Below are 25,165 nucleotides of genomic sequence, written 5' to 3'. Positions count from 1 at the left end.
AGAGTAAAGGTATGGGGCAGCTAGGTGGTAAAGTGGATAGAGCACTGGCCCTGGAGTCAGGAGTACCTGGGTTCAAATCTGGCCTCACACACTTAATAATTACCTAGCTGTGTGGCCTTGGGCGAGCCACTTAACCCCATTTGCCTTGCAAAAACCTAAAAAAAAATAATAAAAATAATAAAAATAGAGTAAAGGTAAAAGATTGGAGCAAAATATATTTTGCTTCAGCTGAAGTGAAAAAAAAGCAGGGGATAGCAATCCTTATCTCAGACAAGGCAGCTGCAAAAATAGATAGTGTTAAAAGATAAGGAAAGAAACTACAGCCTCCTAAAAGGTACCATAGACAATAAAGTAAATTTCAATATTAAATATGTATGCACCCAATGGGATAGCATCCAAATTCTTAGAAGAGTTGAAGAGCTACAGAAAGATATAGACAGCAAAACTCTACTAGTAGGAGACCTCAACCTCCCTCTCTCAGATTTTGATAAATCGAATCATAAAATAAACAAGAAGGAAGTTAAGAAGGTAAATAGATTGTTAGAAAACCTAGATATGATAGACCTATGGAGGAAATTGAATGGGGATAGAAAGCAATATACTTTTTTTCTGTAGTACAAGGCACTTATACAAAAATGGACCCTGTACTACAACACAAAAACCTAACAATTGCAGAAAGGCAGAAATAGTGAATACATCTTTCACAGATAATAATACAATAAAACTCATATGCAATACTGGGCCAGGGAGATAAAGACCCAGAACTAATTGGAAACTAAATAACCTCATTTTAAAGAATGAGTGGATCAAGCAACAAATCACAGAATTATTTCATCCTAGATATGACAATAATGATACAACATGCTAAAACCTATGGGTTTAAAAGCAGCTGTCAGGGGTTATATCTTTAAATGCTTACATGAATAAGAGAAAGAAGAAATCAATGAACTAAATATGCAACTAAAAAAATTAAGAAAGAACAAATTGAAAACCCCCAATTAAATACCAAATTAGAAATTCTAAAAATTAAAGGAGAAATTAATAAAATTAAAAGCAAGAAAACTATTGAACTAATAAAACCAAAAGCTGGTTTCATGAAAAAAAAACAATAAAATTGATAGACCTCTGGTCAATTTGATTTAAAAAAAAAGAAAAAAGGAAACCAAATTGCTAGTATAATAAATTAAAAAGGTGAACTCACCACCAAGGAAGAAGAAATCAAATTAATAATTTGGAATTATTTTCCCAACTCTATTCCAATAAATTTGTCAATCTAAATGAAATGGACAAATGTTTAGAAAAATATAAGTTGCCCAGGTTAAATGAAGAGAAAATTAAATACCTAAACAACCCTATCTCAGAAAAAGAAATTCTACAAGCCATCATTGAACTCCCTAAGAAAAAATCTCAAGTGCCAGATGGATTCACAAGTGAATTCTATGAAACATTTAAGGAACAATTGGTTCCAATTCTATATAAACTCTTTGGAAAAATAAGTGAAGATGGAACTCTAACTCTTTCTATGACACCAATATGGTGCTGATACCTAAACCAGGAAGAGTTAAAACAGAGAAAGAAAATTATAGACCCATCTCCCTGATGAATATAGATGCAAAAATATTAAATAAAATCTTAGCAAAATGATTACAAGTTATCACTAGGATAATACATTATACTCAAGTAGGATTTATCCCGGGAATGCAGGGTTGGTTCGGCATTAGGAAAGCTATTAGTATAATTAATTATATCAATAACATACCTATCAGAAATCATATGATCATATTAATAGATGGTGGAAAAGCTTTTGACAAAATACAGCACTCATTCCTACTAAAAACACCAAAGAGTGTAGGAATAAATGGTTTGTTCCTTCGAATAATAAGCAGTATCTATCTGAAACCATCAACAAGCATTATATACAACAGGGATTGAGGCATTCCCAATAAAATCAGGGGTGAAACAAGGGGGCCCATTATCACCACTACTATTCAATACCGAATTAGAAATATTAGCCTCAGCAATAATAAAAGAAAAAGAAATTGAAGGAATTAGAATAGGGAAGGAGGAGAAAAAACTCTCACTCTTGCATATGACCTGATGGTATACCTAGAGAATCCCAAAAAGTCATCTAAAAAAACTACTAGAAATAATTAGCAACTTTAGCAAAACATCAGGATAGAAAATAAACCCTCATAAATCCTCAACATTTCTATATACGACTAGCAAGATACAGCAGAAAGAGCTAGAAAGAGAAATCCCATTCAAAGTAACCTCAGACAATATAAAATACCTGGGAGTCTACCTGCTGAAGTAGACTCAAAAACTTTTTGAAAACCATTACAAAACTCTTCTCACGCAAATAAAATCAGATTCAAATACCTGGACAAACATCAACTGTTCATGGATAAATCAAGCTCATATAATAAAAATGACAATTCTACCAAAACTAAACTACCTGTTTAGTGCCTTACCAATCAAAATTCCAAACAAATTACTTTAGAGTTAGAAAAAGTGGTAAGTAAATTTATGTGGAGAAATAAAAAGTCAAGAATTTCCAGGGATTCAACTGAAAAAAAAGTACAAAAGAAGGTGGCTTAGCCTTACCAGAACTAAAACTATATTATAAAGCATCAGTCCTCAAAACTGTCTGGTATTGGCTAAGAAATAGAGTCGTGGATTAGTGGAATAGCCTAGGTGCAACAGCAAGAAATGATTATAGTAATCTGCTGTTTGATAAACCCAAAGAGTCCAGCTATTGAGATAAAAAAATCTCTCCAGTAAAACTGTCATGAAAATTAGAAGTTAGTATGAAAGAAACTTAGATCAGACCAACACCTCACACCCTATACCAAGATAAGATCCAAATGGATACAGGATTTAGACATAAAAAAATATTATAAGGAAACTAGAAGATTAAGGAGTAGTTTACCTGTCAGATCCATGGAAAGAGAAACAGTTTATGACCAAGGAAGAGATAGAGAACATCATTCAAAACAAACTAGACAATTTTGACTACATTAAATTAAAAAGCTTTTGCACAGACAAAATCACTGTAACCAAAATCAAAAGAAATGTAGTGAATTGGGAAACAATTTTTGCAACAAGTATTTCTGACAAAGGACTCGTTTCTAAAATATACAGAGAACTGAGTCAAATTTTCAAAAAAAAGTCATTCCCCAATTCACAAATGGTCAAAGGATGTGCAAAGGCAATTTACAGATGAGGAAATCAAAGCGATCCATAGTCATATGAAAAATTGCTCCAAATCATTACTTATTAGAGAAATGCAAATTAAGGAATCTCTGAGATACCACCTCACACCTCTCAGACTGACGAATATGACCAGAAATGACAATGATCAATGTTGGAAGGGATGCGGGAAATCTGGGACACTAATATATTGTTGGTGGAGCTGTGAATTCATCCAACCTTTCTAAAGAGTAATTTGGGATCATGCCCAAAGGGCAATGAAAATGTGCATACCCTTTGACCCAGCAATACCACTACTGGGTCTATACCCTGAAGAGATGATAAAAAAGGGTAAAAACATTACTTGTACAAAAATATTTATAGCAGCCCTGTTTGTGGTGGCAAAGAATTGGAAATTAAGTGAATGTCCTTCAGTTGGGGAATGGCTTAACAAACTGTAGTATATTTATATCATGGAACACTTGTTCTATTAGAAGCCAGGAGGGATGGGAATTCAGGGAAACCTGGAAAGATATGCATGAACTGATGCTGAGCAAGATGAGCAGAACCAGAAAAACATTATACACCCTAACAGCAACATGGGGGTGACGATCAACCCCAATGGACTTGCTCATCCCTTCAGTGCAACAACCAGGGACAATTTTGGGCTACCTGCAATGGAGAATGTGATCTGTATCCAGAGAAAGAATTATGGACTTTGAACAAAGACCAAAGACTATTACCGTCAAATTCGGAAAAAAGTGTTATATTATTATGTAATTTTACTATCTCATACTTTATTTTTCTTCCTTAAGGATATGATTGTCATCACATTCAACTGAGATCAATGTATGACATGGAACAAATGTGAACACTAACAGAATGCCTTCTGTGAGGGGTTGGGGGAGGGAAGCAAGAATGGGGGGAAAATTGTAAAACAAAATAAATAAAATCCTTCTTTAAAAAATTATCTTTGCATTTAATTGGTAAAATAGGATAATAAAATTTATTTTTAAAAAAAGAAAAACAAAAATCAATTGTAAAGATGAGAGTACTTAAGTTAGCAGACCAATTATAATAATAGTAATGTTTGTCCTTCATTTTCAAAGAAGACCATGGCAATTGTCATCACTAGCACATGAATTGGGTTTGAGTGAGGAGGATGCTGTGTTAAGTCACCAGCCTCACTTTCTCTTCTAGAGCCATCTGGGTCCAGTGACCAGATGTGAATCAGAATGACTGGAGATGTATGCAGAACAGTCAGGGTTAAGTGACTTGCCCAAGGTCACACAGCTAGTAAGTGGCAAGTGTCTAAGGTCGATTCAAATGCCTATTCTCCTGAATCCAAGACCTGTGCTCTATCCACTGAGCCAACCAACTGTCCTTAGTAGAATAATTACCCAGTCCCACTAAGAGGCAGTTAAAAGTTTAATCAGGTGAGAACACTTCTTGACCACTTATCCCGGATCCATTTATCAAAAGTGAAAGCTTATTTTCTTGGTACATTAAACACTAAAAAGGCCTGTATATGTTCCTATATGCAAGAAGAATTGTTTAGATTAACTGAAGTACTTGATCATTTTCTTTTTTTTTTTAAGTATTTATTGATCTCTTAATTTTATTTTTAATTCTCATTTTGTACAAATTTTTTTACATTAATAAAATATTCTTGTTTAAGAGTAAACAAAATACCCTTCCCCCCATGAATATAGACTTGCTTGGGCGATAAAGTAAAGGGGAGAGAAAAAAATTAAAATTAAACAAAGAACAATAGTAATAATTGTAGGTATGGCCAGGTTGCGCAATGGATGAAGCACCAGCCCTGGAGCCATGAGCATCCGAGCCCACATTCAGCCCCGTAGACCCAACAATCACCCAGCCATGTAACATGCAAGCCACCTGATCCCCACTGCCCTGCAAAAACCTAAAAGAAGAAAAAAAAGACCCAAAATAAAATAAAATAGTAATAATAGTAGGGGTGGCTGGGTGGCAGACAGAGCATTGGCCCTTGAGTCAGGAGCACCCGGGTCCAAATTGGGCCTCAGACACCCAAAGATCACCCAGCTATGTGGCCCCAGGCAGGCCACCCAACCCCATTTGCCCTGCACCCTCCCCCAAATAATAATAATAAAAAATGTGCTTCAGTCTTTGTTCCAACACCAAAAACTCTGTGGGTGAATCACATTCTTTATGGCAAGTCCTTAGCAAAAGTTACTTCCATATTTTTCCAACATTGCCATTGCTGATCGCAACTCCCTCCTTTCATATTTCTCCACTACCATGTACTATATTTTCTCTCTCCTTTCACTCTGACTCTGCTGTAGGTTAGCTGAGTGGTGCAGCAGACAGATCCCTGGCCCTGGGGCCAAGAGGCCCTGAGCCCCCATACCATCCCTTAGGCCCAGAATCCACCTGGCCCTATGGTCCTGGACAGGCCTTCCAATCCTAGCCCCTTGAAAGAAGTAAAAAAGAAAATGTGTTATATCTGACCACTCTCCCCACATAGTCCATCCTCTCCTCCTTTATTCACATCCCCACCCCTTCCCCCTGCTCCCCCGCTTCTTACTCCAGATGTCTATACCCCATTGAGTATATATGCTATTTCCTCTCCTAGCCACCTCTGATGAGAGCAAAGGTTCCCTCATTCCCCCTTGCCTCCCCCCTTCCATATCATTGCAATAGCTCATTGTAATACTAAAAACATCTTATTATATGAAATATCTTGGCCTATTCCCCCTCTCCTTTTTCTTTCTCCCATTACATTTCCCTTTTTTCTATTGACTCCATTTTTACACCATATTTTATCTTCAAATTCAGCTTTCTCCTGTGCTTCAACTATAAAAGCTCCCTCTACCTGCTCTATTAACTGAGGAGGTTCATATGAGTATTATCAGTGTCATTTTTCTATACAGGAATACATGCAGTTCATCATCAAGTCCCTCATATTTCCCCCCTCTCCTCCAATCTCCGTGCTTCACCTGAGTCCTGTATCTGAAGATCAAACCTTCTGTTCAGCTCTGGCCATTCCAACAGGAACATTTGAAATTCCCCTGGTTCATTGAAAGTCCATCTTTTTCCCTGGAAGAGGACATTCAGCCTTGCTGAGTAGTTCATTCTTCACTGCATTCTAAGCTCTTTTGCCTTCTGGTATATTATATTACAAGCCCTACGAGCTTCCAATGTAGTTGCTGCTAAGTCCTGTGTGATCCTGACTGCAGCTCCATGATATTTGAATTGTGTCCTTCTGGCTGCTTGTAATATTTTCTCTTTGACTTGGGAGTTCTGGAACTTGGCTATAATATTCCTGGGGGTTGGTTTTTTGGGATCTCTTTCTGGGGGGGGGGGGAATCGGTGGATTCTCTCCATTTCTATTTTGCCCTCTGCTTCTAGAATATCAGGGCAATTTTCCTGTAGTAATTCTTTGAAAATGATGTCAAGGCTCTTTTCCTGATCATGACTTTCAGGTATTCCAATAATTTTTAAATTATCTTTCCTAAGTCTGTTTTCCATATTAGTTGTTTTTTCAATGAGATATTTCACCTTTTCTTCTAATTTTTCATTTTTTTGGTTTTGAAGTATTGATTCCTAATTTCTGGTAAATTCCTCAGTCTCCCTGAATTCTATTCTTTGTCTGAAGGATTTGTTCTCCTCAGAGAGTTTTCTTATCTCTTTTTCCATCTGGCCAATTTGCTTTTTAAGGCATTCTTCTCCTCAATAACTTTTTGAACTGTTTTATCCATTTGACCTAAGCTGGTTTTTATCATGCTATTTTCTTCAGCATTTTTTTGGATTTCCTTGACTAAGCTGCTAACTTCATTTTCATGTTTTTCCTGCATCTCTCTCCTTTATTTTCCCATTTTTTCTTCCAGCTCCTTTATTTGATTTTCAAAGTCTTTTTTGAGCTCTGTCATAGCCTGAACCCAATTTCTGTTTTGCTTGGAATCTTTAGATGCAGGAGCTTGTACCTCCTCATCTTCAGACTGAGTATTTTGATCCTTCTTGGGCTCATGAGCAAAATATTTCTTAATGGTCTTCCTCTTATTTCTCTGCTTGCTCATTTTCCCAGCCTGAGCCTGGTTTTGGGGTGCTTCCTGAGCTTTTGGGACACTCCCACAAGGGTCTCAGTGTGTGAGGCTCTGTCCTCCCTCCTTGTCTGTGAATGACCATATGTGCCCCCCTCTACCATGGGGCTGAGGTGGGGGGGCCCCTGCTGTTCTATTTGGGGGGGGTCTAGACAGCTATCAGGATCTGAATGTGTCAGAGCCCCAGAGTCCTGTTCCAGAGGCAAAGGACAGAGCTCAGCAGTCTCTGTTCACTCCCCTCCCTCAGCTCAATGGGCTCATGCCCTGGAGGCTCCTGCTTACCAGCTCAGCCTGCTTCTGTTTCCTGGATCAGGGCTGGGGAAAGACCAAGCTGCTAGCTGTGTGCCCTGAGGGCTGGATTCCACGTGCTTGCTCTGGCAGAGGTCCCCTGCTGTTCCCCCACTTTGTGCCTGGTGCTTTCCAAGGTGCAGCTCAGGAGACTCCCCTGCTGCTGTGAGCTGTGGCTCCCAGCACCCTGGGGCTGCCTCTGGGAGGCTGAAGTTCTTTCGCTCTGGCAGGCCACCCCTCTGGCCGGCCACCCCTCCGACCCCGGGGAGCAGAGCCTTTCTGCTCTTTTCCAGGTTACCTTGAGTGGGAGAACTGCCTCAATGGGTCCCTCTGTGGGTTCTGTCTCTCGAAAGTTTAGAGTCCTTAGTTTCACGTTTTATCAGAGAGTGCCTAAGACTTGATCCCTTCTTGTCACCATCTTGGCTCTGCCCCGATCATTTTCAATGTATGTGATTACACTTAAAAAATTCTATAAAGCAGGGCTTGATTAATCATTTTGTTGATTATTTAAACTTAAAAATAGTGATGAAGAAAATGTTAATAATGAAGACTAAAGTTAGAACTATTTAAAGTACATAATATTTATGTACTTGGTCACACACACATTTTCAAGTGAAAATGTAACTATATCTTCAATATATGAACAACTCCTATATACCTCACTAGGTGCAACAGGAAATCTTTTTAGTTTGGCTGAAGAAATTGGTCACATTCTCTAGGACCTGAATTAAAATACTGGATTGGGGGGCAGCTAGGTGGCTAGGTGGTGCAGTGGATAGAGCACCTTAGAGCACTGGCCCTGGAGTCAGGAGTACCTGAGTTCACATCCTGCCTCAGACATTTAATAATTACCAAGCTGTGTGGCCTTGGGCCACATCCCATTGCCTTGCAAAAACTAAAAACAAACAAACAAAAAAAAAACTAGATTGGACGGAATCAAAAATCTGGTACCTGGAAAAGAAAAACCTTCCAGTTCTCCAGTTCCCTGTCTGTAGGCTTCTTGGCCAGAAGAACCTCTTGAATTTATAAATCTCTAGAGGATTTGCACTTTTTCTTCAAATCAGTTCTGCTTTCTCAAAACTGAAAAGAAAATTAAAAGATGGATCATCTTTTTTATATATCTACTCATATCTGGCTAACTCCTAAATCATCTCTCCTTGCAGCTGTGCATTTCAACCTGGATTGGCTACTCCACATAGGTTCTAGCTACCATACTAATGAGACAAAATGTTATCTGTCTTTTAGATCTATTTCTAAGAGTGGATATAGTAGCTCATTCTATTATTCCCTCAACTTGCCTTTACATTTACAAACTGGGTTTGGGGATGCATCTACAGAAAGTTATTCAGAAGCTGTTATTCCAGGGTTATAGGATGAATTCATGAGTCTTCATATCTACTTTTTTTTAAAGAAGTTTTTATTGATGCCATCTTCTTTCTTTTTTTTTTCTTAAAGGTTTTTTGCAACAAATGGGGTTAAGTGACTTGCCCAAGGCCACACAGCTAGGTAATTATTAAGTGTCTGAGGCTGGATGAGAACTCAGGTACTCCTGACTCTAGGGCCAGTGCTCTAGACACTGCGCCACCTAGTCATCCCCCCTTTTTTCTTAATCAATGTAGTTTTCTCTAGAATCCCTCTTGATGCCTCTCCTAGAGAACAATTCCATATAACAAATAGTGTTTTTTTAAAAGACCAAAAAAAACCCCACCCACAACTAATTGATAAAAGTGCAAAAACATGCAGTTGCAGCATTTGTGTACTTCAGCCTCCACAGGAGTGTCCTGGTTTTGTGCTCTCCTATCGAATTTTTTTTTTTTAGATTTTTCAAGGCAATGGGGTTAAGTGGCTTGCCCAAGGCCACACGGCTAGGTAATTATTAAATGTCTGAGGTTGGATTTGAACTCAGGTACTCCTGACTCCAAAGCCTGTGCTCTATTCACTGCGCCACCTAGCCACCCCTCCTATCTAATTTTTTCAGGGCTTCTTGATCTTTATAACGTTGCCACATTCATTTTTGATGTTTTTTATGTAAATATTTTTTAATATTTTTCATTGTCTATGGTATGTTTTAGTAGTTTTCCTAATTATCTTTTTAATTAGGTCTATTTTTGCTTTGTAAGAAAACATGATTCCTCCACTTCTTTAGATCACATGTGATCCTGACTGTGGTTCCATGATATTTGAATTGTTTCTCTCTAGCTGCTTGTAATATTTTCTTCTTGACCTGGGAGCTCTTAATATTCCAGGAAGTTTTCATTTGGTGTCTCCCAGGAGAAATCTTTCAATTTCTACTTTATCCTTTGGTTCTAAGATATCAGGGCAGTTTTCTTGAATTTTCCAAAAAATGATATTCCATCTCTTTTTCTGATTATGGTTTTCAGGTATTATAATAATTCTTAAATCATGTCTCCTCAATCTATTTTCCAGGTCAGTTGCTTTTGTGATAAGATAGTTTGCAATTTTTCTATTTAATTCTTTTAACTTTGCTTTATTGGTTCTTAATGGCTCAAGGAGTCATTAGCTTCTACTTCTGCAATCCTAATTTTAAGGAATTATTTTCCTCAGCAATCTCATATACCACTTTTTTCCCCATTTGGTCAATTGTGCTTCTTTTTTTTAGGTTTTTGCAAGGCAAATGGGGTTAAATGGCTTGCCCAAGGCCACACAGCTAGGTAATTATTAAATGTCTGAGGTTGGATTTGAACTCAGATACTCCTGACTCCAGGGCCGGTACTCTATTCACTGCACCACCTAGCTGCCCCCAATTCTGCTTTTTAATGAGTTCTTTTTCCTCAGTGAATTTTATCATTAGATCAATTCTATTTTTAAAGGTATTATTTTCTTTAGTATTTTTATGTCTTTTTAAACCAAGGTATTTATTGCTTTTTCATAATTTTTTTGCATTATTTTCATTTCTTTTCACATTTTTTTTTCTCCTCTATCATTATCTTTCTTTAACCCTTCCGAGAATTCTTGTTGGACTACTATCTAATTAACATTTTTTTCTTTGAGGATTTGCCTGTAACTGTTTTTGCATTGATTCTTCATTTGTATTGTTGGTTTTCTCTGCCAGTAGCCTTCTATTGTCTACTTTTTTTAATGTTGTTTCTTCATTATACAACCTATTTCTTGAATTTAAACTTTATGCTAAAGTTGTTAAATCTCACTTGATGGGTAAGGAAGAAGTGTCCCATTCTTTAACCTTTTTCATGCTTCTATTTTCAGAGTTACTTTTGGGAGTCTACAAGTCTTCAGTGCCCCAAGGTGGTGAGATCAAAGGAAAGATGATGTTACTCTCATGGTTTGCATTCTAGTCTTTCCCCAAGGAGAGCCCCTCCTCCCCTGCAGCTACAAGCACTAAAATTCCTCTCCACCCTGGAATTGTACTCCAGTACTGCATATAGACAACCACAAGAAAAATAAAGTAAAAAAGAATAGGTACAAGATTTCGTCATAAAAGGTAATTATCATAAGCCAATCAGGAGGACAAGGAATAGTTTATCTGTCATATCTATGGAAAGGGGAGCATTTATGACCAAAGATAGAGAATGTTATAAAAGGAAAAATGGATAATTTTGATTACATTAAATTAAAAAGTTTTAGCACAAACAAAGCCAATGCAACCAAGATTGAAAGGAATGTACTAAATTGAGAAACAATTTTTTACAATTAGTATTTCAGATAAAGGATTCATTTCTAAAATATAGAGAGAACTGAGTCAAATTTATGAGAATAGAAGTCATCCCCCAATTGATAAATGGTCAAAGGATATGTAAAGGCAATTCTCAGATGAAGAAATCAAAGCTATCTATGGTCATATGAAAAACTGCTCTAAATCATTATTGATTAGAGAAATACAGATTAAAATAAGTCTGAAGTTCCATCTCACATCTATCAAATTGGTCAATATGACTAAATGGAAGATGATCAATATTGGAGGGCATGTGGGAAAGCTGGGACATGGTAGAGTTGTGAACTGATCCAATCTTTCCAGAGAGCAGTTTGGAATTATGCCCAAGGAGCAATGGAACTGTGCATACCTTTTGATCCAGTGGTGCCACTATTGTATCTGTAACCTAAAGAGATCATAAAAAAGGGAAAAATTCCCACATGTACAAAGATATTCATAGCAGCTTTTTTTGTGGTAGCAAAGAACTAGAGATTGGGGGGATGTCCATCAATTGGGGAATGGCTGAAAAAATTGTAGTATATGAATGTGATGGAACACTATTGTTCTATAAGAAATCATGAGGAACAGAACTTCAGAAAAATCTGAAACTTGCATGAATTGTTGCTGAGTGAAATGAACAGAAACAAAAGAACATTATACATACCAGCAACAAAATGGGTGATGATCAACTTTAAAGGACTTTCAGCAGTGCAATAATCAAAGACAAGTCTAAAGGACATATGATGGAAAATACCATTCATAACCAGAGAAGGAAGTGTGGAGTTTAAATGAAAACCAAAGCTTACTATCTTCAATTTTTAAAAATTTATTTGTCTTTTTTTCTTCTCATTTTTTCTCACAACATGATCACTATATGATCTATATTTAGCCTGATTATAAATTTAGAGTCAATATTAGGTTGCTTTCTGTTAGGGAGAGGGAAAAGGCTAGGGAAGGAGAGAGAGAAAAATGTAAAACTCAAAACCTTGCAAAATATGATGTTTAAAAACTACTGCTACATATAGTTGGAAAAACAAATAAAGTATTTACATTTTTAAAAAACCAATATATAAATCTTCCACAATTACACATAGATTCTTTGAGAAGAATAGGCACAAATTTAGAATAGAAAGATAGAAAGGTCAAGGTAGTTCAGTCTTTGGTACTGAGTGTCTTAAAATATTATTTACTATTAGAAAAATTTTATATTAGAATCTTCAGAAGACTAACTTTTCAATTGCTAGGACTAGTTCTGTCTTGAGTCCTCATAGCAGACTCTCTGTTTTGTTACTGGGTATCATGCCCCTTGAAGCTATTTTTGACCTCTCTGTATCTATATCTTAGCCGGTCTGACATGTATGTCTCTGCTCCTTCTTTTGAGCCTTAAACTATGAAGATAACTCTCAGATACACTTTTCCAGTCCTAACTATTCTCCCAGCTTTCAGTCTCTCATTTCTGACTACTAGATATCTTGAACTGGATGCCATATCCCTATATGAAACTCAACATATCCAAAACTGAATTCATTATCTTTTCCCACAAACCTTCTCCCTTCCTAGGCTCTATTACTTACTTTCAAGTGTATCATAATCCTCCCAGTTAACCAGGCTCAAAACCTAGATGTTATCCTTTATTCCTCAAGCTCTCTCATTCTTTGTTCATTCAGTCATCGAACTCTATCACATACACCGTTGAAACATCTCTCATGTATGTCCCCTTTTTCTCCTTTGATGAAATCACCCTGGTGCAAGACTCCATCACGTCATTCCTCAACTATTGCAATTGTGAAGGTAAGCAATTTGATAAAGATTATATATTTGCAGGGATGCAAAACATATTTCCATATTAGTCATTTTGTGAAAGAAAACTCATCAAAAGAAAAATAAAGTTAAAAACATATGCTTCAATCTACATTCAGATTCCATCTAGTTTGTTTCACCATTTTCTTTCTAATCTCTTATCACTACACTCTCACCACTCTACCCTATACTCAGCTGTCAAAGTGATCTTAAAGCACAGGTCTGACCATATAATAATACTAATGTTTGTCCTTCATTTTTTTTAGTTTGTTTTTTAGTTTGTTTTTTTTAGTTTTTGCAAGGCAGTGGAGTTAAGTGGCTTGCCCAAGGCCACACAGCTAGGTAATTATTAAGTGTAGAGTGTATGAGGCCGGATTTGAACTCAGGTACTCCTGACTCCAGGGTCAGTGCTCTATCTACTGCACCACCTAGCTGCCTCTGTCTTTCATTTTTGAAGAAGACCACATCAGGGAGACAATGTCATGACAAGTACATGAATTGGATTTGAGTGATGGGGATGCTATGCTAATTCACCAGCCCCCCTTATTTTCCAGAACCATCTGAGTTCAATGTCCAGATATGAATCAGGACAACTGGGGATGACTCTGTAAGGCAATCAGGGTTAAGTGACTTCCCCAAGGTCACACAACTAGTAAGTCAAATATCTGAGGTTGAATTTGAGCTCCCATCCTCCTGACTCCAAGACCAGTACTCTCTATCCACTGTTACACCTACCTGATTTGATTTCCCTACTCAATAATAATTCAGTGATTCCCTATCACCTCTAATAATATAAATGTAAATATAAATATAAAAGCTTTTATTTGGCTTTTAATGCCTTCATAATTTGATATTATTACCTTTCCAGTCTCCTTAAATCTTACTACCTTCTAGGGACACTGGGATCCATTGACATTGACCTCCTTGCTATTCTTTATACATAACAAAGAACACTCCATTTCCAGTCTCCAAGCATTTTCATTTTGTGGTCCCCCATGCCTGGGATGCCTTCTCCTCCTCAATTCTGCCTCCTAATTTCCCTGGCTTTCTTCAAGTATCAATGAAGTTCCAACTTCTGCAAAAACCCTTTCCTGATCCTCCTTAAATTTTAGGATTTTTCCTTTTAAGACTGCCCCAATTTATCTTGTTTGTATATTACTGTTTGGTCTCACTCATTAGATTATGAGCTCCTTGAGAATTAGGACTTTTTCTTGTTTTTTGTTCTTTTGGGATTTTTGCCTTACTTTGTTTTCTCCAGAACTTATCATTGTGCCTGGCATGTAGTATATACTTAATAAATGCTAATTTATTGTTCTATAAGAAATGATGAGCTAGGATGTTTGCAGAAAAACCTGAAAAGACTTGAACTGAAGAAAAGTGAACCAGGAGAAGATTGTCCACAGTAACAGGAATATTATTCAATGGTCAACTGTGAATGACTTAGTTATTCTCAGTGATACAAAGATGCAAAATAATTCTGGAGACCCTTATGGTGAAAAACGTTATCCACCACCAGGGGAAGAACTGACAGAATTGAATCAGATCGAAGCATACATTTTTTACTTTATTTTTCTTATGCTTTGTCTGTATTTTCTTTCACAAAAATGTCTAATGTGGAAATATGTTCTGCATCCCTGCAAATGTATAATCTTTATCAATCTTTATTTTTGCCTTCACAATCACGGGAGGATTGGGGAGAATTTGGAACTCGGACTTTTAAAAAAAATGAAGGTTAACATTTCTAATTGGGAAAAAAATCCGAAAATTAGGCGGGACTGTGACTGATTCCTTGTTACAAGGACAAACGAGCCTTTTCATGAGAGATCTGCAGAAGAGATGAAAGTGATGCGAACCCCCTAGTGGTTGTAGGCGCTGGTTTGTACGCAAGCGCAGGTGCGAGGGTCGTTGCCATCGCGACAGAAGGACGCGGAGTGCAGGGCAGTGAGCTTCGGCTAAGGAGGAGGACTAGGTAGTGTGGTGGCCATGGCGGATCCCAAAACCCTGCCAGAACCTGAGGTGCTTGGACTGGAGCTTGAAGCAGTGATCGGCTTCAATGGTGAGGCACCAAGAGAGACGCTAATTCGGCTCTGTTGCTGCGATATTAGGTCACTTCGCCACTCTGTAAAATGGGTATTGGGGTTATAGTTTCTAAGGACCCTTCCAGCTCTACCATCCTTTACTCCTAAGATTCGGTGAACCACGAGGTGGGCTATAAACTCATGGGCTTAGGGGTGGGGTGGCAAGCGGGGATTTGGAAGCACGGAACAGTTTGTGCCCTAATTTGCCTTTGTCCCTAATCTTGACCCTGATTTTTTGATGTCAGGGGAGTGGGTAGATAAAGAGGAGCGGAGGACTAGCCACAAGGATGGGAAATATAAAGGGCTAAAATCTTTAAGATTTATTACCTAGACTGATTCTCTAGGCCAACAGCTGACGCTTCTAATAGGTGAAGTTGTTCTGAAGCACTTTCTCCAGTTTGGGAATCCCTAGTCTCAGTCCCCCACCTTTTAAGTTTGTTCTTTCTGATTCAAAGTATACCGTTGTGTGTAATTTTTTAGCTTCTTAAAATGCTTTCCTCCGGGCATGTTTTTGGTTGTTGTTGTTTTGTTTTGAGGGGGTATTCAGATCTGTGCACATTATTGAGGACAGCTGACTAGGAAATTCTTGCTCTGTAATTTAGTCTTTGAATTGTAATGATGATAATAGCTAATACCTACATAGTGCTTTAAGGTTTGCAAAGCTCTTTACTATGAAGCAACAAGGTTAGTGGGTGTCTGAGGCTATATTTGAAGTTAAGTCTTCCTGACTCCAGGTTCCTTTGGGAGTTGGGTGGGGAATTGCTAGGTTTAAAAAAAATTGCCATTAGTCACAAAACTAATATGCCTCAGAGGCAGGATTTGAACCTAGGTCTTACTGAACACTATAAGATGAAAATGTGGTATAAAGTTGAATGCTGGAGAATGTATATTTTTTCAATGATTCTGTATGTTTTAATAGAATTTCTCCTTGAAATAACTGAAATGTATTAACTAGTCTATCTCTATACTTTGTAGTTCAAAAAGACTTTGAACTTCTTTAATGTAGTGGACTTACTGTATTATAACTGTCTATATGTTTCTAATGCACTGTAAGGTTCATGAGGGCATATGACCACAATTGTTTTTTCTTTAACTTGGGTTCTAGAATCAGAATAGGCTTTCTATAGAAGGTGGCACTTGAGCTTATCTTAAAAGGATATATAGAAATTTTGTGAAATAGCAATAAGGAAGTATAATCTAGGCAAAAGGAAGTGGGGAAAAAGAAAAAGTATGTATATGATTCCTTCTATGTGTATGTCACTGTGTTAAAGATTTTACAGATATTTTACTTTGAAAAAGAGTTTCTGGGCAGCTAGGTGGTGCAGTGGATAGAGCACCGGTCCTGGGGGCAGGAGTACCTGACTTAATAACCTAGCTGTGTGGTCTTGGGCAAGCCACTTAACCCCATTGCCTTGCAAAATAAAAAAATGCAAAGGAAGGTGACCTAGCCATATCAGATCTAAAATTATATTATAAAACTGTCTGATACTGGCTAAGAAATAGAGTGGTGGATCAGTGGAATAGATTAGGTGCAAAAGAGACAATAGGAAATGACTATAATAATCTACTGTTTGATCAATCCAAAGATTCCAGCTTCTGGGATAAGAACACTTTAATTAAAACTACTAGGAAAACTGGAAGATAGCATGACAAAAACTAGTACTAAACCAACATCTCATACCCTATAGCAAGATAAGATTAAAATGGGTGCAGGATTTAGCCATATGTGTTTTATACATTTAAAACATTCTGAGGAGTCTAAAGGCTTTACCAGATTGCTAATAGGGTCTATGGCACAGAAATGATTATGAAATCCTTACCCTACTCTAGAGGTTCTTAGGTCTTAGACTAGTGATCATTGTAGGAGCATCACTGTAGGAATTCCTGGGAAATATTGGAATTTACACACCATTGGGTAAATTTATAGCAAGAGGGTGTTGGGAGCAAAAGGAAGAATATCTGAAAGTCAAGTTTCACCCATATGACATTTTTTTCTGGAACTGACCTTGTATATAATTACTAAAGACACTTATGATTTGTAACCATTAGATCAAGATTTCTATTTTTTTTTTAGGTTTTTGCAAGGCAAATGGGGTTAAGTGGCTTGCCCAAGGCCATACAGCTAGGTAATTATTAAGTGTCTGAGGCCAAATTTGAACTCAGGTACTCCTGACTCCAGGGCTGGTGCTCTATCCACTGTGCCACCTAGCCACCCCAATTTCTATTATTTTTAAAGGTTTTGTGAGTATCATAGAATCACTTCAGTCAGTGAAACAAGAGCACCATTCCCAATTCTCAGGCATTTGGAGGTTGGCTTGAAGTAGTTGCCTCAGAAAACTCATGTACTGTACTTTCAGTAGGCACTGGCTGCCATTTATTTATTATGTAATTACACAATAAAAGTCACTTCTACAGCTGATTCCTTTTTTTTATTTGTTTCTTTTAGGTCATGTTCCTAATGGTCTGATATGCCACCCAGATCAGGAACATTTGGTCTATCCTTTGGGTTGCACAGTCCTTATTGAGTCAATAACCACAAATAAGCAATATTTTCTACATGGACATCGCAATAATGTTTCCTGTGTTACTGTCTCCTCAAATGGCGAATATGTTGCTTCTGGACAGGTTACCTTTATGGGATTCAAGGTGAATAATTTCAAATATCTCTCTCTTCCAAGAGCTATTTTGTATAGAGTATGAAAAAAGAACAGAAAAGAAGGAAAAAGGCAACTAAACAAGATTAATCTCTCTCATTAACTGAATGACAACATATGCAATGTATAGAAGTCATTTCTGAATTATTTTGTAAGTTCAAAGATAAAAATTAGTATGAAATTGCAGTAGAAAAAAAGAATAAAAATAAGAAGTATTTCCAACTATTCCTATTGAGACAGCATATTGATACTTTCCCAAAAATGAACACAGGAATATACATATATATATATATATATATATATATATATATATATATATATATACACATAAACATGGATTATCACTATTTCTTTTTTTTTTAGGTTTTTGCAAAGCAAATGGGGTTAACTGGCTTGCCCAAGGTCACACAGCTAGGTAATTATTAAGTGTCTGAGACTGGATTTGAACCCAGGTACTCCTTACTCCAGGGCCGGTGCTTTATCCACTGTACCAGGCCACCCCAATTATCACTATTTCTTAAGGAAGGTTTAGCAAAATAATTCTTACTGCTGTATACAGAGACAGTTTGGGGCTTTAGAACATATTCACTGGCAAAATTTTATGGAGGAGTATTAGTTATCTAGTTATCTCAATAAAATAACTAGAAGCACTAGAAGGAAAAATAAATTAATAGAAAGTTTGAAGTGGGATCTTATTAAGCTAGTCCATCCTAATTATTGATTATTTTTTAAAAGCATATGTGTTGATATAGCAACAGGTAACTTTAAAGGATTCCCTCCAACAATATACTTTGCATACATATGTTAAAATCCTATAAAACCCCATGGAAGATGAAATAATTTTGCTAATTTTGGGATTTATTATTTGCAATTAAGACATAAAAACAACGATAGCTATGTTCATCAAAGAAGCTTGCTACTCTCATGGAGGATGTCCAAAACAGACTCCAAATGAAAAAATACTTTCTTGTTGATGACAAGGTCCTGCAGATGCTCCTGTTAAGGATGATGATGTTCTTTGAAACAAAATAACCTATCTTTTGAATACCATTAGCTCTCCAGTGATACTACTATAGCTCAAGTCATAAAGTAATAAACCTCAAGAGAGAAAAAAATCAAAATGGTAGGTTATCCAAAGGACAATGAAGAGATAATGCTAGATGTATGACAATGTTGAATTGTACTCAAGAAGAAGCATTAATGCCATTAAAGTGTTGTGAAGAGGCTAAATAAATGGGTCATAAAGAATGAAAGAAAAGAGATGGATGATACAAAAAGTTGTTATTGGTAATTTTGAGAGATCTAGAGGAGGGCCCTAGTATTTGGTAGGCCTGTGTGGAAAATTTACATGAATAATACCTCAGAATGATGAGGTCACCATTGATGCCACTAAAGGTATGGTCCTTTAAAATATCAAGATTTTTTTATTTTCAGTTACAGAATTGAAACTAGGATTACTTGAAGGGAATTGGGACCTTATTTTGGGGGAAAAATTGTTTCATTGATTTCATTTTTAAATGACAATTTAAGGTCAAGAGAATTGGTTTAAGAGTTAAAATGGTTAGAAATTGCCTTTCCAAGTTCCTATTTTGTTTACCATTTTAAAAGTTGCCTATTATTGTTGCTACCCTAAAATGTTTGTATATTGTTTGATTTTCTCATTTATAGGCAGATGTCATTTTGTGGGATTATGCAAAGAAGGAGCTGATTGCTCGATTGTCACTTCATAAGGGTAAAATTGAAGCTCTGGCTTTTTCTCCAAATAGCAAATACCTGGTATCATTAGGAGGTCCTGATGATGGAAGGTAATAAGCTAAAAACATGTATTTTGTTTTTTCCCTTCAACTTCTAAATGATGAAATTCTTGGAATGCTAAGTTTCTTATAAGTAACTGAATTTATAGTTAAGTGTTTTCTGTATGCAAAACCCTTTATCAGATATTGAAAGGGACACAAAAGTAAAGTGTGGGATTCTTTCCTCTAAGGTATATACAATCTGTTTGATGAGGTAGAATTTAATTGATTGAATCAAATACATGAAAAAGAAAAATTATTGTACAGAAGATATCCTAATTGAAAGAGAGGCAGTTTTTATGTAATATAGTTCTACCAAGATATATATTGTTATAATTTAATATTTCCTTTTTCTCCAATTATATGGAAAAATAATTTTTAACATTTGTTTTTTAAAATTTTTGAGTTCCAAATTCTCTTCCCTCATTGAGAAGGCAAGCAATTTGATATAAATTATATAATACATTTTTTAAAATTACATTATTACTATTATCACTTAAGTATATTATAAAATATACCCACATTTAAACTTTAAAAGGATGAGGTGAACATAAATGAAACAAAATTAATTTTTTAATCTAACAGCTCAGAAGGCATAGTAGAGTTTTTTGCACTAATTAAAATATTATAAATATTAATTATTAAAATATTTTCAATAAGTGTAAAGTCATAAGATCATAGATTTAGAGCTTCAAGAGCTTAGAGGTCATAAAGTTCAATTCATTTTATAGATAGAGAAATTGAAACGTAAGAGAGGTTAGGTGACTTCCTAGAATCATGAGTATGCTAGTCGTAATTTGCACTTAGGTCTTTCTGACTCTAATATCAGCTGGTTGCCTCTAAGACACTGAACATGTTTCATTGCTTGTTTTTTTAATGTAGTTTGGAAAACAGTGAATTTGAAGATCTTGTTCTAAATTCAGTTTATTTTAATGCTTGGTTTTAATGACCACAAGCATTTAAAAAAGATACCTCACAAAGATACATAGGTCCACATGGAAGAACTACATTAGCTGTCCTTACCAAATTATATATATTTTTATTTTCAAAAATTTAAATTATTTTAATTAACAAAAATCCACTTTTCTTCTTCCCATTCCAACCTCCCTCCTCATTTAATTGAAAAAGAAAGAAAAACAAAAGCTGTGTAAGTAATATACATAGTCAAGTAATTCAGATTCCTTCATTGGACAGGTCCTTTAACATCTCAGTCTCTACTCTGAATCCATCACCATTGTATCAGGAAGCTGATGACATGTTATATCATGTATCACTGGAATTCTGATTGATCAATAAATCAACAAACATTTTTTAAGCACTTACCATATCTCAGACATGTGCTAAGGACTAGGGATACAATTGTAAACCAAAAGATAGTCCTTGACATCAAGGAATTTACATTCAAGTGGGAGAGAAAACAAGGCAGAGGATGGGGAGGAAAGGGAAAAGAACTAGATGGTGATTAATTTCAAAGTTAAATTCAAAGGGAGAATAATGAAAGATGATCTGTCCTCAAAATGGAAGTTCTGGGAGGAATTTATCTTTGAGAGTGGTGTGAGGAAGGGGGTGCAGCAGGGGCAGAAAAATATGTTAGAGTAAGAAAGGCGTGAGGCATTATGAGGAAGACTGGAGAATAAGAAAGCAGTTGATCAGGTTCTTAAGTCTTTAAAAGTTGTTTGCCTTTAAAATGTTGTTCTATAAATTGTTCTCTTGGTTCTTCTCAAATCAGTTTGTATCAGTTCATAAAAGTCTTTTCATATTAGTATTCCAACACATTCAAATACTTTAATTTTTTCAATCATTCCTCAATTGATAGGAACTCCTTTAGATTTCAGTTTTTTGCCATAGAAAAAGAGCTGCTATAAATATTTTGTACCTATGGGTCATTTTCCTTTTTCTCTGATTTCTTTGAAATATATATTTAGTAGTGTATCTGGAAAGTATATTTTTGGAGTATAGTTCCAACTTGTTTTCCAAAATGGATGAACTAATTTATATCTTCACCAATTGTATATTAATGTATCTTTTCTCCTTCCACCTCTCCAGCATTTGCCATTCTTTTTGCTTGTCAATTTTTCCAATCTGATGAATGTGAGATATCCTTTAGCCATTAATCAACTGATGAATGGCTCTTATTTGCATAAATGAATCAGTTCCTTGCACATCTTAGAAATAAAACCTTTATTAGAGGAACTTTCTGCAAAATTTCCCCCCCCAATTTCTTACTTTTCTTTTAAGTTTAGCTTAATTAGTTTTTTGGTAGAAAAATATTTTAATTATCCATGCACATAATTAAAACTGCATATATTACTTCCTGTGAATTTCCTACAAGAATGCTAACTAGAGGACCTCCACCTTTTTGACCTTTAGGATCAACCCAGTGTAGGGGGGATGTCCTAATGTGATATGGAAAGTCACCTAATTTATTTATGTACCTCTGGATCACCCTCTCTTGTCCAACATGAGAAGGGGAGCATCTTATGACCATCCAGTCCCTGGTGATGACCCTTGTCTTGTCCGTCCTATGACCACCCATGCTGATTCAGCATTTCTGGTCCTCTTGGAGGGTCATGAGCAAGGTCTATCAACCAATAAGATTACGCTTTACTTTGCCCCTTTTGACTGGATATCAAGCCCAATAAAAGTAAGGGCCAAGAGAAAGGAGGTATTTCCTGGAGTTATTAGCTGCTTAAATTAATTTTAGTTGACTTTATGAGGTTTTTCTTTTTCTAAAAATTATTTCTTCTTTGTCTATACTGATTCTTTGAGTTTCTTCTTCTTTCCTTGTCACTATAGCTAGTATTTCTAGTACTATATCAACTAGTATTGCAAATTGACATCCTCACTTTATTCATGATTTTTTAAAAAGGTCTCCAGTTAATCTCTTTTATAAGTAAGCTAGTTCTTGATTTTGAAGAAATATTACTAATCTTATTAAGGAAAGATCCTTTTATTTCCCTACTCTCTAGCATTTTTAACAGAAATGAGTATTGTATCTTGGCAAAAGCTTTTTCTGCATCTATTATATGATTGTTGATTTTGTCTTTAATATAATCAATCCTGCTTATAGTTTTTCAACTGTTAAGCCAATCCTTCATTCCTGACACAAATCTAGTTATAGTGGTTATAGTGTATAATCTTTGTCATATATATTGCTATATTTTCTTGATATTTTGACTTTAAGAATAATTAGGGGTATTTTTCTGTAATTTTCTTATTTTGTGTTGATTGTTTTTTATCTAGCCATCAAATCATATTTAGTATTATAGAAGGAATTTAACAGAACCTTTTCCTTTCCTATTTTTCTAAAAAGCTCATATAACATCAGAATTAATTGTTCTTTCAGTATTTAATAGAACTCACTTATAAATCTATCTCATTTGGGTTTTTTATGGTTTCATTTAAACCCATTCAATTTCTTTTGCTGAGATTGAGGTATTTAAATTCTTTATTTCATCTTCAGTAAATCTAGGTATTTTAGTTTTGTAAATGTTCATCCATTTCATTTTGCATTTTGTCATATTTTGGGTACCTAATTTGTTTCACTGATTAACTTCTCTAGTTCTTCCCCAGCACTAAACTGTTTTGATGATTACAACTTTGTAGACTAGCTTGAGATCAGGTATTGCCAGGTACAAACAAGAACAGAAACCCAATATTTGATAAATCCTAAGATCCTTTGTGCTATTGTTTTTGTTTTCGATTTTCTTAATGCCTTTTTTGATTTTCTGGATTTCTATTTTGGTGTTTAACTTGAGTTTTTTTAATTATTTGCTTTTCAGCTTCTTTTTGGTTGTATGCTGAATTCATTAATCTATGCTTTCTTCTATTGATGAAAGTGTTTAAAAATAGAAATTTTCCCCCAAGGACTGGTTTGGTTGTATGTTATGTTAGCATGTTGTCTCAGTTTGTCATTATCTTTAATGAAATAATCTATGATTCTATGATTTGACCTTTGCTACATTCATTTTTTAAGATTCATATTTAGTTTCTTAATTAATTTTAAATAATTTCTTCAGTAGCTCTTCTTTAAACATAATTTTATTGCATTATGGTCAATCAAAGATATGTTTAATATTTCTAATTTTCTGCATTTGTGAGATTTATATGAACTAACACTTCATCAGTTTTCGTAAAGGTTCCACATACAGCTAAAATGTATACTCCTTTCCATTTCTATTCAATAATTTCCAGATTTCTATCATAATTAATTTTCTTAAAATTTTCATCTGCTATTTCTCAGTGTTTTCTTTTTGGTTAAAAGGGTATATGGCAATTCCCATTATTATAGTTTTGCTCTCATGTTACTCTGTAGAGAGAAATTGTACAATACAAAGAAAAAGATAGTTCCTGCCCTCAGAGAGCTCAACAACTATATAAAATAAGTTTTATTCAGAATACATTGTAAATGACCAAATAGGCAAAGCACTAGAATTAAAAGAAATTGAGAAAAGTTTCCCAATGTAGCAAGTGAGATTTATCTGGGACTTGAAGAAAGTCAGGGAAGCCAAGAGGCAGAAAAGAGGTGGGAGAGCATTGCAGGGATGGGGAGGGGGGCAGCCTGTAAAAATTTCTGGAGTCATATATGAGATGAAGGAGGCTGATGTCACTGCATCAGAGAATGAAAGGGAGGTCAAGTTGTGATTGCCTTTGGATGCCAAGGAGATGATTTTACATCTGATTCATAGGGGTTCACTTGAGTTTTTTCAGTTAGTTAATGAATTAGTATTTATTAAACATCTACTATGTGCTAAGCCCAGGGGACACAAAAAAGGTACAAAATAGTCTCTTGTTTATTTTTGTCTTGCAAGAAGTAAAAAAGAAAATGTATTATATCTGACCACTCTCCCCCATGGTCCACCCTCTCTGCCATCACTAGCATTCCCCCCCCTTCCCCCTGTCTGCCTTCTCTCCTTCATACTCTAGATATCTATACCCCATTATATATGCTGTTTCCTCTCCTAGCCACCTCTGATGAGAGCAAAGGTTCCCTCATTCCCCCTCGCATTGCCCCCTTCCGTATCATTGCAATAGCTCATTGTAATAAAAAAAATCTTATTATATGAAATATCTTAGCATATTCCACCTCTCCTTTCACTGACTCCCACAACATTTCCCATTTAGCCATTGACTCCATTTTTACAATATATTATATCTTCAAATTCAGCTCTCTCCTGTGCTTCATTTATAAAAGCTCCTTCTACCTGCTCTATTAAATGAGAAGGTTTTTTTTGGGGGGGGGTTGATTTTTTTTAGGTTTTTGCAAGGCAAATGGGGTTAAGTGGCTTGCACAAGGCCACACAGCTAGGTAATTATTAAGTGTCTGAGGCTAGATTTGAACTCAGGTACTCCCGACTCCAGGGCCAGTGCTCTATCCACTGTGCCACCTAGCCGCTCCATAAATGAGAAGTTTCTTATGAGTATTATCAGTATCATTATTTTGTGCCAGAATACATTTAGTTCATCATCATTAAGTCCCTCACATTTTACCCTTCTCCTCCACTCTCTATGCTTTTCCTGAGTCCTGTATTTGAAGATCAAACTTCCTGTTTGTCTCTGTCCATTTTAACAGGAACATTTAAATTCCCCTGGTTCATCTTTTTCCCTGGAA

At 35.9% G+C, this 25,165-nt stretch overlaps 1 protein-coding gene across 1 annotated transcript in view; it reads left to right on the top strand.

The window, feature by feature from the left end:
- The first annotated feature begins 14,960 nt into the window (after positions 1-14,960).
- CFAP52 (cilia and flagella associated protein 52) overlaps positions 14,961-25,165 on the top strand; it is a 73,151-nt gene continuing 62,946 nt past the window's right edge. Inside the window, exons 1-3 of the mRNA XM_074225605.1 lie at positions 14,961-15,085; positions 17,554-17,753; positions 19,430-19,566. Of these exons, the coding sequence (XP_074081706.1) occupies positions 15,013-15,085; positions 17,554-17,753; positions 19,430-19,566 (410 nt within the window). The 5' untranslated portion in view covers positions 14,961-15,012. The remainder of the gene's footprint in view (positions 15,086-17,553; positions 17,754-19,429; positions 19,567-25,165) is intronic.

This window comes from Macrotis lagotis, chromosome 2 (assembly GCF_037893015.1).
Source record: "Macrotis lagotis isolate mMagLag1 chromosome 2, bilby.v1.9.chrom.fasta, whole genome shotgun sequence".
NCBI lineage: Eukaryota > Metazoa > Chordata > Mammalia > Peramelemorphia > Peramelidae > Macrotis > Macrotis lagotis.
This window is presented reverse-complemented; position numbering and strand designations above follow the sequence as displayed.